This window comes from Antedon mediterranea, chromosome 1 (genome assembly GCF_964355755.1).
Source record: "Antedon mediterranea chromosome 1, ecAntMedi1.1, whole genome shotgun sequence".
NCBI lineage: Eukaryota > Metazoa > Echinodermata > Crinoidea > Comatulida > Antedonidae > Antedon > Antedon mediterranea.
This window is the reverse complement of record NC_092670.1, coordinates 2,984,904-2,999,698: the sequence shown is the minus strand read 5'-3', so window position 1 is coordinate 2,999,698 and position 14,795 is coordinate 2,984,904. Positions and strand designations below refer to the sequence as shown.

Here is a 14,795-nt window from a genome sequence, read left to right as displayed (position 1 = left end):
CTCGATGAACGCAGCTGCTGCTCCTGTGCTTGATGCTGATTTACAGGGCCTGGGTTAGGGTGTATGTCACCATCACATGATAAACTACAATAGTGTCGTGTTGCAGTTGAGTTAGAATAAAGGACTGCCAGAGTCTCACAATGTAATGCTGTTTAGGTTACGAGGGACGGAGGCCCGAAAAAGAGTGCCTTTTGCACCGATCGGGTTAATAGGCGTAGATATAGAATCTAGCTTGGATCTACGACTATAGGCATAGGCCTAGCTAGAATGATGCAGCCACTGCGTACTAAATATTGACACCAGCCTACTAGACTAGTGTCGTGGTCCGAACAAATAAAGAGGAGAAAACACTTGGTTTCTTTCCTTCAGTGCGATTTTATTAGTTTCATATATATTGTATCACAAGCCACTGGAACAGCTGTATTAAAGTGCTTTAAAGAAACAAAAATTTGGGATTGCTCATCATTAACTCTCAAGACTACCTCAGCCCTACCAGTACAAGGCAAAGCTGTTTTCGCACCAACTACCTTACCCAAGGTTTCCAAAATTCTCGGATCATCTTGAATATAACGTAAAATATTACATCCTGTCAAAATTGGATAAGAAACATTGTTATTACATGCACTATCAGAAACAATGAGAAAACTACCCAACAAATTGTGCCCTAATATTTCAATTGGAACTTCAACATAGCCCTCAATCGGAACTTCAACACCACAGACGCCAATCACATTGGTAAATAACTTGTCTGCACTGTGTAAACCACCCAGCTCAGATTTTAGAATTCTGTGATAAATTGAAGAAGGAATGATAGATGCTTCCGCTCCTGTGTCAAGAACTGAACCCAATTCAACTGAACCAAACTTTATAACAGCACAAGGGCTTTGGGCAACTAAACGGCTAAGCAAAGAGGATTCCGAGGGCTCTCGTAAATCATTAGGGGGAATAATTTTATCTTCCACAGAAACAACCGGGATTTGAACAGAACCTAGATTATGATTATCTGTAGATGGTTCGGGCTTTGACTTCCTAACTCTACTTGGACATTTTACAGCAAAGTGGCCGACCTTTTTACATTCCCAGCAGAGACCTGGAGGCATTTCACAATTATCTCTATTATGACCAATTAAAACAACGACGGGGCCCACTTCTATTAAAAGAATTATTAGTAGTATTTTGGGAAAACTTACATAAACTCTGTTGAAGTTGATCTAGCTGTTGTTTAAGAACCTTTAACTCCTTTTTAATTTCACAATTTTCAGATTGGTTTGAATAAGAATTTGTTGGAAAATCTACACCCTGAACTTTCGGTCTATAACCCCGTGATGTCTCGCCTTTAAACAATTCAAGAACTTCCTCCCTCATTTCCATAAAGGATTTACCCCTAGACGCCAATTCAATTCTGCGCATTTCACGCCTAACGAGTGGATACCGTACCCCTTCTACCAATCTCTGTTTGAGTGTGGAGTCCTGTAAATGTTTGAGAGCATTCTGTTCATTGGGGAAAGAAGCTTCCAATAATCGCGAATAAATTTTCATTAACTCTAAACTATATTCGGCCACACTTTCATAATCCAACTGATTACGAGAATAAAACAAAGTATTTAAAGCCGATACGGATTCATCTGGAGAAAAGGTAGTCTGTAACACTTGAATGGCCTTTTTAACATTTTTGCCTTTACCCAATATGGACATTTGGTAATGTACTTCGTCTTTAGCCGATCCCCCCAAGTGACTTACTAGGGCATCATATTTTACGTCCCCACCTAGATTATAATGTGTACAATATGTCTCAAAATCTTCGAGCCATTCCCGCAACGTGACATCCCCAGGGGATTTTGGACGACCCCTAAATTTAGCCAACTTAATAGGAGGAGGAACTTTTTGAACACCCACACCTTTCAACACATCAGTAAGCGCAGCAATCATACTATTAATTCCTGTCTCAGTATCGGGTTTCTCAGCTTTCGCCATATTAATATACACAGATGATATAACGAGTTTAAATCGAGAATATACGAACAACGATCATTCATAAACCAATCTATAAGGTACTATATAAACAATTGATCACAGATAACATATCAACAATATATTTTAACAGATCCACACTTTTCAATGATTATAATTCCAAGCAAGAGTATTGTATGTCACACATGTCACACCAATTATTAGAATTATCAATTTAAATTATATGGTCAACTTCCCAAATGTTAAATTATAATCAACACATTCATAAGTATCAAAATTATAATCAACACATTCATATATAAGTATCAATGTTCTTATCTTCTTATCTCCATTCATAACTTGAGAGCCTAGATTCCGGTAACTGGTCCTCTTCGATCTTGATGCTTGATGCTTGGTACCCTGCTCGCAGCGCCAAGTTTGTCGTGGTCCGAACAAATAAAGAGGAGAAAACACTTGGTTTCTTTCCTTCAGTGCGATTTTATTAGTTTCATATATATTGTACTTCAACATCAAATCATTACATAGGCATAAGTCATTTCAGGTACAAGAATTCGAGATTCAAGATATAAGATTCAAGCCCTGCAAAATACGAATAACAAATAACAATTGCCACTGTATCTAACAGTCAATTATAACAATAAGTAATAATGTAATAATTCACAACACTAATACAACAACGAACAATCACAATATAATAGTACCTCAAGTTATCAACACCAACGTATGTATGACACAGCATCAACTCGTGATAACAAGATAACAACTCCTGATTATTATACTTCCGACTGAGCAAAACTAAGATAAATATTGTAAATGCAAGTTTCATTAATCGTAAGCATGATTATAGTTAACATATGGTAAATCAGTTGCTTATATATATAAGTTAAGCTTAGTACTTACAAAATAAGAACATATCAATAGCTTAAACAAACTCTCAACCAAAACTGTAGTAACATAGCGAGAGCCAACAAAACGAACAAAAGACCCGCTCTGCTTACGCACGGTCTTTTATCACACAGTGTCACCTGTATTCCAATTACAGAATGACTACGCAGCGCCCTCTATACTCAATTCATCACACTAGGCCTAGTACTTGCTCGGGGCCTCTAGGCCTATTGGTGTCACGAAACCTAAGACCACGAAAGCTAAGACCCCCTAAGACCTAAGATCACGAAAGCTAAGACCCAAGACCTAAGATCAAAGCGAGTGAGGACTTTAAAAACTGCTATTTATCAAAATTGACCTGGCATTTTAGTAAATTACTTTCAATAAAAGTATAATTATATTATAATCATGAATTATTCCTGATTCAAATGCAAAATGTGCAAAATAGATTAAAAACTATACTCGTTTTGTAGTTACGAATATGACTGGTGATATTCGTCAACACGAAAACGCTTTACGAATATGAAATGGGGATCAGCTCTAAAGTTTCACAAATGTGTGATTTATCCGTTTTCATTATCGTATTCGTAAGGTTGCGAAAACTCTCTATTGCCACAGCTTACTAATTCATTACTAAAACACACATCACAATACGTTACTGTCAGCCATAGAGACACCAGCAAAACCCTGAATATAGAGAACGATGGCATGATTTGAGATAGAATCCGTGCCAGAAGTACAAGGAATTTACAGGCTGATATAATAGCATACATGCCAACACTCTACACACACTATACTCGTCTCCCTTTCCACATTTTCTCCCGGATTACAAAGATAACTGAATTTTGATGCATGTTCTTTTTTGCATTAAAATACAACTAAAAGGCGCACACACAAGAAAATTTACGATATTTAAGCCATTGTACGACCATCTCGGTCATAATTTCTTGTTTTTTTTTATGAACGGAAAGGGGATTCCGTATTTCATATGACATCAGATCCTGTATTCCTTACGTCTCAAAAATAGATAGAGGGCGATGTTGACCTAAAAAAAACTATGGTACTCCCGTTTTTTTAACTTCAGATGTTGGCATGAATGAAATAGGGAGCTTTCGCACAAGCATGTAAACTTTAACGAATGACGTCAACATTCTACTCATTTGCACAACATAGTTAAGCGAACAGTTGTTAGGCATGTTTAAAACTTGCATATGGATAAATAGCTTATTGCAATAATATTTGGCTTTATTAAAAACATAACTTTAGATTTATCATTTTGTTCAACAGAAATTAATGATTCTTCTACGTTAGCCACCCCCCTTAATTCTAAAAAAAAAATAAAAAAAGATGCAACCAACCACCCATGACCGTCGCTGGACGTGGAATCGACGGACCTGACACTTTTTTTTTATTAAGAAGAGTAGGCCTAGAGTTAGGGTTAGCATTAGTTGTGTAAATAGGCATACATAGTGAAAGAGCTAAGAGTTTAATTACTATTTATGAAGTCAAGAGTTTAAAAAGAAAACGCGATTTAAAATCTTCGGAAAATACCCACAACTGAGGTTAACAGACTACTAAAAAACAGTACACAACACATGCACTATTGAGGCATTTTCGGAGTACCGCATTACCAATCTTCATTTCGAAGTGTTTTTCGATCAAAGTTTATTATTAGTTCGTCGAAAAAGATCCGTACAATATTTAGAATTTATTTAAATTTACATTATGTAACATTTGTTATTAAATGTGATGGGAACAGTTGTTCTAGCCTATTAAACAGTGTGTAGTAAGCATCGATTTTTTCAAAAATGTTCTGAAGCTCGGGAAGGGGACACCTCCTCCCAAACCCACCCCCGCTCGGTGCTACGCACCTCATTTGCCACTTTCGTGGCCACCCCCGCTTGTCAGATCCTAGATCCGCCACTGCATAGTAATATTAATATTCAGGTTCTTAATTCATTTATTTCTATTTACTCCAGTTGATGAACTTGAAATCAGTGTTTTAGAAAATAGAGTATAGATTACTATCCTTTCATTATCAGGTGATACAGAGAAGAGAGGATGGATCAGTTGATTTCTACCGTAATTGGGCAGAATACAAAGAGGGTTTTGGAAACGTGAACTCAGCGTTCTGGCTTGGTAATGAACAGATCAACGGCATAACATCTGATGGGGATTATGAGCTATTAGTAGAGATGACAGACCACTTGAATGTAATGAAGTTTGCAAGATATTCTCACTTTCGTATTGATACTGAGGACTCTAATTATGCTTTGACGATCAGTGGATACAATGGAACAGCAGGTTAGTATATTCAATCAATTTTTACACTAAAACACATTTAAAGTAAACAAAGAATTAACATATTTTGTAGGCCTTATACACTCTTTGTACCTTGTAGTAAAAATAATTTATGGAATACCCACATACTGTAGGGTTTCTTTTGCATTTATCACATTTAAAGGAATAAAAATAATGTTAGAATCACGACTGCTTAAAAGGACATTGACTGCTGGGACAGAATAATAATAATAATAATAATATTTATTCGGTCATCAATGTAAAAATAACCAGGAATGAGATTCTCACTCCATACAATACAAACAGTTAAGATAAAACCATATACAAGAAAAACACAAATAAACTATACATAACATGAAATATAGTGTTTTGTTAGAGCAGCCTTAAATATTGAAATTGTTTGTGAATCTTTTATGTCCTTTGGTATTTGCTCCCATAGTCTAGAAAAGGAACTTAAGACATGTACTATGTACCTAAGCAGCGGTGGTGTCAGGATCTAAAGTCAGGGCTAAAGTCAGGGCTAAAGTCCCCGCAGCAGAGTTTCTAGCATAATTTGAAGTTGTCTTCATCAAATTTAGGGGAGGCAACTTTTTTCATTATACGTATAAATAAAATACTGCGTGCAAATCTATTCTTTCAATTTTAAAAATGAAGTGACCTTTAAAGTTCTTTATCGTAGTTATGTAATAAAATATAAGAAAGAGCTTATTTACCATCCTATAGAAAATGGAATTCAAAATCAGGTACAAAAACGACCAACGACTTACATGTTCAGTTCTAACTAAAAAATCTAAAAAACCCACTTTTAAACACATTGCACAAGGTCTGATGGCATGCGTTACTAGACTGCTGGAACAAACCAAATTACTTATCCGTATTCCATTTCCCAGCATTTTTTTTATATTGTCTAGGTCAATCAATTATCTTTCGCATGATTGACCATTTTTAGAATTTTTTTTTTATCATATGTGCAAAAGCGTCAATAACTTTGGTCCCTTATTTTCACCTATTCTGCACTGTATGTAGTAAGTATACAATATATAGTGTATACTGTAGAAGTGACACAAAATAGAGAGCACACTAACATTTTTTCAATGGCATTTTTTGGTGCGCAATATTCTAATGTATGACGTGCACGTGGTGTTTGCGCTGCAGATAACCTAACTCGTCAGTAGTGACGAGTTCATATCTAGTTGGTTCTGTTTGGTGTTTAGGACCCTATGTGACAGTATGTTCATGGAGTCTTAAACTTAAAAGATTCTTAATATACTGTATAATTATTATATTCCTTGACAAAAAGTACTCGATTTTCCCAACAAGGGTAGTCCCCCACCCTGCTGTACTCAAGGTTGCTTAACTTAATATTAGGGTACTATAGTATAGCATGCAAAATAAATTTAAAGAAATTGAATCTTACCACAAATGAAATAGAAATGAGAAACACATGTTAAAATGTAATAGTATTAAATTAAATTGGTAAATCGTCACTTGTTACTGTTTTCCTACCAATGAAACTCTTCAGCCAAGTTTGCCATGGTAGCTATGGGAACAGTCTTTTGTTTATTTATTTTTCTATTTGCAAATCATGTATTGTAAAAAATATCAAGTACAGTCAACTCTCCCAATACCGGACTCTCCCAAAACCGGAATTCACGGAAAACCGGACTTTTTTGGAGGGCCCAATTTGTCACTATTCTAAATGTACTGTAATTTATTATGAAAACCGGAATACCCAATTCCGGAATCCGGACAAATTATGAAGTCCAAAACACGAAATATTAGCTTCTGAAAACCGGACTGGCAGTTAAAAAACTCCAAATATTTACGAAATAACAACGTCAAAGCTGATTCAGATTCAATACATTCACAACGTACAAAAGCTTTTAACCACACCCTGACCATGCATGAAGTGCGCGACGTTTCGCGGTACGATCAAATAATGTTGCCATGGAACGCTACACTGTGATTGACAGGTCAGTTCATTGTTAACCCACGAGGCGGCAATTGCTTTGTTGCGTTTCGAACTGCGGTGGGCTTTTTCACATCGAAGCGCTATGTCTTAATGTCAGTATTGTTTTTAGCAGGGAGTTGTTAACAACTCCCTGGTTTTTAGCATATGAATTGTTTTTAATAAAGTTCAATTTACATTTCACTTTGTGTCTTTGTTTTGTTTAAATTATTGTTAAATTCACAATTGCAATAAGACTTTAAAAGTTTAACTAAAAATGTGCATCATTATAAATTTGGAAATCATCAGCAAAAGGTAAACGGAATGAACTTGACTTAACTACGAAAATTAGATTGATAGCAGATGTAGAAGCTGGTGGAATGAAAGTAATGGAAGCAACGAAAAAGTATGGGCTTGGAAAATCAACGATCTATGACATTGTGAAAGCTAACGATAAATATCGGAGCAAGAAGGAAGTCAGCAAAGGTAAAAAATTCAGAGTGATCTAAACTAAGTTTTCGGACATCGACCAGCTTATGTTAGTTTGGTTTAGAACTGCTAGGGATAAACAGGTGTCACGAAACCTAAGACCACGAAAGCTAAGACCCCCTAAGACCTAAGATCACGAAAGCTAAGACCCAAGACCTAAGCTTACAAATTCTAAGATATACTACAGCTTAAAAACAATACTTGTTTATCCTTCTTTCCCTTTTCAGGGAATTTATTGGTTCAAAATATATTGGCCTTTGGCCCTAATACAAACAAATAAAAATTAACTATAACTTAAGATAATGGTTTCTTCTTTCAAAAGCAAAGTAGACGTATTTTCCTAAATTATAAGTAAAATTTGTGTTGGAAAGTAATAAACAAAGCTTATTAATAGAAGGAAAAACACGAATAAATCTTGGAATAAAACTTTTTCTTAAATCATTGTAAAATGTGCATTGCAAAATAAAATGATATTCATCCTCAACAATGTTCTTTTTACATAATTTACACGTTCTCTTATATCTTTCTACACCCTCCCATCTGCCCTTTTCAATTTCTAGCTCTAATATCCCTAAACGTAACTTAGTTAATAATCTTCTTTGTTTAAAATTAATGATGTTGGTCAAGTGATAACTTAAACATATTTCTTTTTTATAAAGAGAAAAGAGCCTTAACTTATTATGTAAACTAAATTTTTGAATGCATTTTTGTTTTTCAATATCACATAAGCGCAACTTAAATTCTCTCAAAAATAAACCTTTACTATTAACATATTGTTGTAACCATATATAACCAAAACCAGTAGAAAAGAGTAAGTGTTTGACCTGTTGTGCCCAACAATTCTCATTACGGTTAACTTTTCTAAGTTGAAATTCATAACACTTAAAAATGAATCTGTCATGATCTAAAGTAATAATGTGTAACCAAAATCTTATAACTGTAACTAAACAATCCACAGAAAGTGGTAATCTACCTAACTCAGAAGTAACAGCGGCATTTGGTGCATTTTTTCCAACTTGCAATAAATATCTACAAAATTTAGTACGTGTTTTTTCTATAATGTTTGTGCTATCTGACATTCCCCAGATTTCGCTTCCATACGTTAAAATAGGAAGTATTTTCACATCAAAGATATGGTTCCATGTATTAATTGGAAGAAAAGATAAGTTACGATAAATGAATGATTTTAAGCAGAATAAACTTTGATTTGCTTTTTGTTGATTATGTTGCATTGAGTTGTTCCATGCACCATTTGAACTAAAAATAACACCAAGATAATTATACGAATTAACAATTTTTAATTGAATATTTTTATACTTCCATTTTTCAATGTTCCTTAAATTGCGGCCATTTTTAAAAACCATAATTTTGGATTGTGTAGTGTTTACAGTAAGTTTCCAAGTATCACAATAAAGTTCAAGTTTATTTATTAATTTTTGGAGACCTTTCACCGTATCACTAACAAGCACTAAGTCATCTGCATAAAGAAGATGATTCATATGACAATCTCCAATTTGAATGAAATCGTTTACCTGATTAAGTATACCACTCAAATCATTAATGTAAATATTAAAGAGTAAAGACGACAACGGAGAACCTTGTTGTACTCCAATCGAACAATTAAAAGATGGACTAAGTTTGTTGCCAATTTTAACATGAGCAGATAAGTTTTGGTATAAGGAATTTATTATGTGTAACATTCTGCCTGAAACACCGATACATTTCAACTTATGTAGTAAAAGTGTATGATTTATAGAGTCAAAGGCACGTTTAAGATCAACAAAACAAACAAAAATCCTACCCCGCTTTTTATCTAAGTATTTAGAGATGAGGGTATCTAAAATGAATATATTATCTGTCGTTCTATATCCCTTACGAAAGCCTGCTTGTTCCTCATGAATTAACTTTTTACTATTTGTAAATTGTGTTAACCTAGAATTAAGAATATTTAAAAATATTTTTCCTAGGATTGGAATTAAAGAAATACCTCTATAATTTTCAGGTTTGTTTTTATCTCCATTTTTAAAAATTGGAACGATTAAGCTTGTTGCCCATTGTTTGGGAAATTTTTCAACTAAAAATATGGCGTTAAAAAGAATTTTTAAAATATCAAAAATAATGTTGGGGGCGTTTAGCAAAAATTCAAAATTCATTCCATCAATGCCGGGAGCTTTTCCACTATTTTGAGAATTAAATGCTTTTTTTATTTCATCCAACGTTATGTCGTGGTCTAAATAATCATCGTCTTCATTCTGTTGGCATTCTGTGATTTTTGGCAACTCATCGCTACCAATAGACTCATCGTTTTTAAATAGGTTCTTAAAATGAATATAACATTGATTAATAGAAAGTTCGCAAGATAATTTCTGTTTTGTCTTCAACTTCATCCAAAACGTTTTGCTATCCTTTGTATTGAGTGAATCGATAATTTGTTTGCGTATTCTTTTATGAAAGTTATTTTTTTTGCATTTTAATAGCGATTTATATTGCTTTTTTATCTGAATATAATTATTTAAAAAAGGTTGAGTGCGCATAATTCTAAATCTCTTTAATGATTGTTTAACCTGCATTTTAAGGTTCTTACAATCTTTATCAAACCATTCGTTTCGTTTTGTAGAAGTTGAAGATTTACTTGTTTGTGTATACTTAATTCCTTTACATACGTATTCAAAAATTTTACATAAATGTGAAACTGCCTCATCAATTTTATTTTGAGAGATAGCATTCATAAAATCATTATCAATAGTTTCAATGATATCATGTTCCCATCTGACTTTGGATGCATTAATGTAACTGTTGGACCATTTGAACGTACTCTGGGTAAACGTGTCATCTTCATTGACAATCATTTTGGTGTGTTCTTTGTCTTTGAATTGAATACTAAAGGCAATTGGCATATGATCCGATTCAACACGGTCATCAATTCTTAAATAAGATATTAGTTTAAAGTTGTTTGAGTTAGTAAGAAGGTAATCACATACACTTTTACCTTGTGAACTGATAAATGTAAAACCACTGGATGATTCTTTATCAATTCTACCATTTGTGATTCGCATACCAGTTTCTTTGCAAAATTCTAATATATCTTTACCGTAGCAATTTAGTATACAATCAGAATTCGTTCTACTTTCAATCCGGATGTTGTCTTCCAGAAAAAGATTATTGTTCCATGTGTCATTTTCGTCAGCAGATATGTAATCGTCCTCCGAACCAGTTCTACCATTAAAGTCGCCAACTACATATACTATGTCTGATATTTGGGAGCTGTAATGCAAATATTCGTTAGATAAAATGTCAAAAAAGTCAGTTGTCGCGTAACTGGATGTACTTGGTGGTCTATACAAAAAACCGATTACAACAGTGTCGGTTGGGGATAGAGTAATCCTTAACCAAATAATGTTATTCGATGCACTTGGCAGTTCTTCAACGACGAGATTTAATTTATAATATACCATTACGCCTCCACTATTTCTTCCATGTCGACTTGTTTTATCTGGTAATTTTGATATGCAAGTAAAACCTTTAATATTGTAATCGTTCCGATATTTATCCCATGTTTCACTAAAACAAATTATGTCAAATTTGTTAACATACTCAATAAAGTCAGAATCAGCGAATTTGTTATTAATACCATTAATATTCCAAGAAATACAATCAATGTGTTTAGTGACTTTCAAAGATGGTTCAGATTGTTCTTCATTAGGACCACGGCCAAAACCCTATTTTGTGAGGTTTATGATTTTGTTGTCTTCTACGTTGAATGTATATACTTCGTCGCCTATAAACAGCTTATCATATCTGAGCCGAAAACGATCGTTGTTTTTGATTGCTTGTTGTATCCTTGGTTGTAGGCCTTTTCTAATTTTACGGACTCTGAAAGTATAATCTTCACCCATGTTAATTTTTGATTTATTTCCAGTCATTTTCCTTTTGAGTGCTCTATTTTTGGACATTATTTCATCTTTTTGTTTGTAGCTAGTAAGTTTTGCTATGATTGGTCGTGGGTTACTTTTGCTGTGCAATCTATGCGCTCTCTCGAAAGCGACCTCTTCGATTTCTAAATTTGTTGTTATATAATCCTTTACCTTTCGTTCGCAGTCAAGCCACGTTTCATTTCTATCATCTTCAGGGATATCATAAATAATGATGTTATTACGACGACTTTCAGCTTCTAGTTTATCTAGTTGTGTAGTTATAACTTTGTTTGTGTTTTTTAGTCTTATATTTTCTTCTTCCAAATCAGTTATTTTTTTAGTTAGCCTGTCAAATCCTTTCGACATATCTCCTTTAATTGAAGCGAAATCAGAAGCTATCCTATCCATTTTATCGTTTAAAACTGTATTCATATCGTTAAGTTGTTTCAAAACATCTTTCAATGAAGGTTCCATTCCCATTGATTCTTTAATTGTTGTTTGTCTGGTTTCTATAGGACCCGGATTTGTTTCTATATCGCCGGCTATAATAAGTAGCTTGAATGCAATTGGTACGAGAACAATGGTATTTATAATTATACTGACAATCATTTTATAGTAGTCTTGGGTATTCCAATTGTTAATAGCCATCTGCTATAGACCATTCACTATTTTATGAAACATTCCTCAGTAAAATGGGGGTATTGTCCATAAATAACTACACACAAATTCAACTGTGTAAATCAATGATGATTATTAATGGGTAATCCGTTCTAGATTATACTAAATAGACAGAGGTATGTTTAAGTTGTGCCGTTATGAGCTTACCCTCAGCGGGAAATATGAGTTGTTCAGCTTGGCGTGTTTTAATCGCTGGTTTAGCTTGGCTAGCGATAGCTTACTTTCCTCGGCAAAGTGTTGGTATATAGTCCATGTAAACGCACAAATAAATTCAACTGTGTAAAGTAATGATGATTATTGATAGGTAATCCGTACGAAATTGATCCAAGAAAAAAAAAAGTCAGAGTCTAGGCTTAAGGTGTGCCGCTGTGATTTGATCTGCAGCGGGAAATATGAAGTATGTTCAGCTTGGTGTGTTACAGTTAGTTGAAACGCCGGTTTGGCTAGTATGGCTAGCGAGAGCTCCTTCAAACACGTCTACTCTCGTTGAATCACAGCATATCATCAAGCTAAGACCCCCTAAGACCTAAGATCACGAAAGCTAAGACCCAACACCTAAGATTACAAATACTAAGATATACTACAGCTTAAAAACAATACTTGTTTATCCATACATAATTTTAAACACAGTAGGTTTCATTTATTACCATAAATATAATTAAATACTACCGCAAAACATAGATAAACTCACATTATTTTCGCCCGTTGAGTAAATGTATATTTTTTTCTTTACAACAAACAAACTTGACGGGTTGTTTGTTGGTATATATTTACTCCATTGTGTTGGTTCAGAGGATGTTTTTCTTACGCACCTGCCTTTCTTGTATTTTGACTCCAAATTTTTTGACTTTATCCTGAATACCACACTTTAAATTAGGATTTATAAGTACTTTCAGACGGAGAAACACATAAAAACAAATAAATAAATCCTTTAAATTGATGATTTTACAGACATGTTTCTTTGTATACTGTAACTCCTCGAGCTCCGTCCATGCTCAATGTTTTTGTTTCTATGGAGCGCCAAAAGAGCAACAATAATAGTACAAGTATAAAAACAGAAAGAAAACGAAACAAATCATGATTTTAAAATTAAAATTTATTTGCCAGTATTTATTTCTTCGTACTTGCATGATTATACTATTATCATTACAATTTTAATTTTACATTGTTCCATCCACACTGTAGATGGACTCCACAGAGTTTTCAGCCCTCTATATAATTTTTGCTCTTTTGACGTTCCATAGAAACAAAAACATTGAACATGGTAGGCCTACAACTGCTGCTGTACTGTAGGCTAGTCATGCGAAATTCGCAAACAGTTTGTGTGCGAGAAAAACGTCTGTAAAATCATCAATTTAAAAATGTATTTGTTACTTTTTATGTGATTCTTTTTCATAAAAGTGCCAATTCTAAGGTGTGGTATTCAGAATAAATGTTGGGAGTTAAAATACAAGGCAGGTGCGAAAGATAAATATTTGTAATCTTTGGTCTTGGGTCTTAGCTTTCGTGATCTTAGGTCTTGGGGGTCTTAGCTTTCGTGGTCTTAGGTTTCGTGACACCCAGGGATAAACATATCCCCATTAGTGGACCCTTAATAAAGGCAAAGGCAGAGCAATTTGCAGAGGAATTGAACCTTGTGGACTTCAAAGCATCTGATGGATGGTTAACCAAATGGAAAAGGAGACACGACATAAAACAATTGGTTATCTGCGGAGAAAAAGAGGATGTTAATCAGGAAGTTGTAACACAGTGGAAAGAACAGATTTCCGAACTTTGCGTTGGTTATGAACCAAAGGACATTTTTAACTGTGATGAAACTGGTCTGTTTTTCTGTGCATTACACTAGCTGAAAAGCATGATGACGTTAAAGGAGTGAAATCTTCTAAAGAAAGACTAACAGTGATGTTCACATGCAGTATGAGCAGTATAAGGTACGTTTTTCGTTTTATTTTTAATCATTTATTTTGTCTATCCGCATCACATCATGCAATCAGTCATGTGCGCATCGTTATGCGTTGTTTTTTTTCTTTATTGTTTTTCATGTAATTTTTGTCAGATTTTAGAGCCATGTTATTTATTTTTTGTACATCATAAGATTTTGTTATTTTCGTCTGTCCATATGAAACCTTTGAAAACAGCAGCACCATCCGTTTTTAAATATCTTAAATAAAAAGCATCAATAAAAAGATCTTGTTTCCTCTTCAAATGTTGTTTTTTCTGTATTTTTTAATCATGTTCGTTATTTATTTTTTCAGCTTAAACCAATGATTATCGGACGTGCTGAAAACCCAAGATGCTTTAAAACCATAAAGAAATATCGACTTCCCGTAGTGTGGAAAGCTAACAGAAAAGCCTGGATGACTGGTGCGTTGTTTGATGATTATTTGACGGACTTAAACAATCAAATGATGTTTCAGGGTAGAAATATTTTATTATTTCTTGATAACGCCTCTTCTCATGTTGGATTAGAGAAGAGCAACATCAAGCTTGCGTTCCTACCACCAAACACAACGTCTGTTTTACAACCGCTTGACCAAGGAATAATTAAAGCGTTTAAAAGTCGCTACAGAGCAAAGTTGTTGCGGAGTGTTTTAGCGAATTTAAGTTGA

The 14,795-nt window shown here is 34.1% G+C and overlaps 1 protein-coding gene across 1 annotated transcript; it reads left to right on the top strand.

Annotated features, from left to right (window-relative positions):
- The first annotated feature begins 12,578 nt into the window (after positions 1 to 12,578).
- LOC140051256 (tigger transposable element-derived protein 4-like) lies at positions 12,579 to 14,795 on the top strand. The gene is made up of 3 exons (XM_072096406.1): positions 12,579 to 12,607; positions 13,771 to 13,963; positions 14,442 to 14,795. Exons 1-3 carry the CDS (start codon positions 12,579 to 12,581, stop codon positions 14,793 to 14,795), a joined length of 576 nt encoding a protein of 191 aa, XP_071952507.1.

Bases quoted from the DNA above. Each gene is read 5' to 3' on its own strand.
- LOC140051256 (XM_072096406.1), top strand. From the start codon at position 12,579: ATGAAGTATGTTCAGCTTGGTGTGTTACA. The intron at 12,608-13,770 runs GTTAGTTGAAAC...TATCCCCATTAG, and splicing joins GTTCAGCTTGGTGTGTTACA to TGGACCCTTAATAAAGGCAA. The intron at 13,964-14,441 runs GTTGGTTATGAA...TTATTTTTTCAG, and splicing joins AACAGATTTCCGAACTTTGC to CTTAAACCAATGATTATCGG.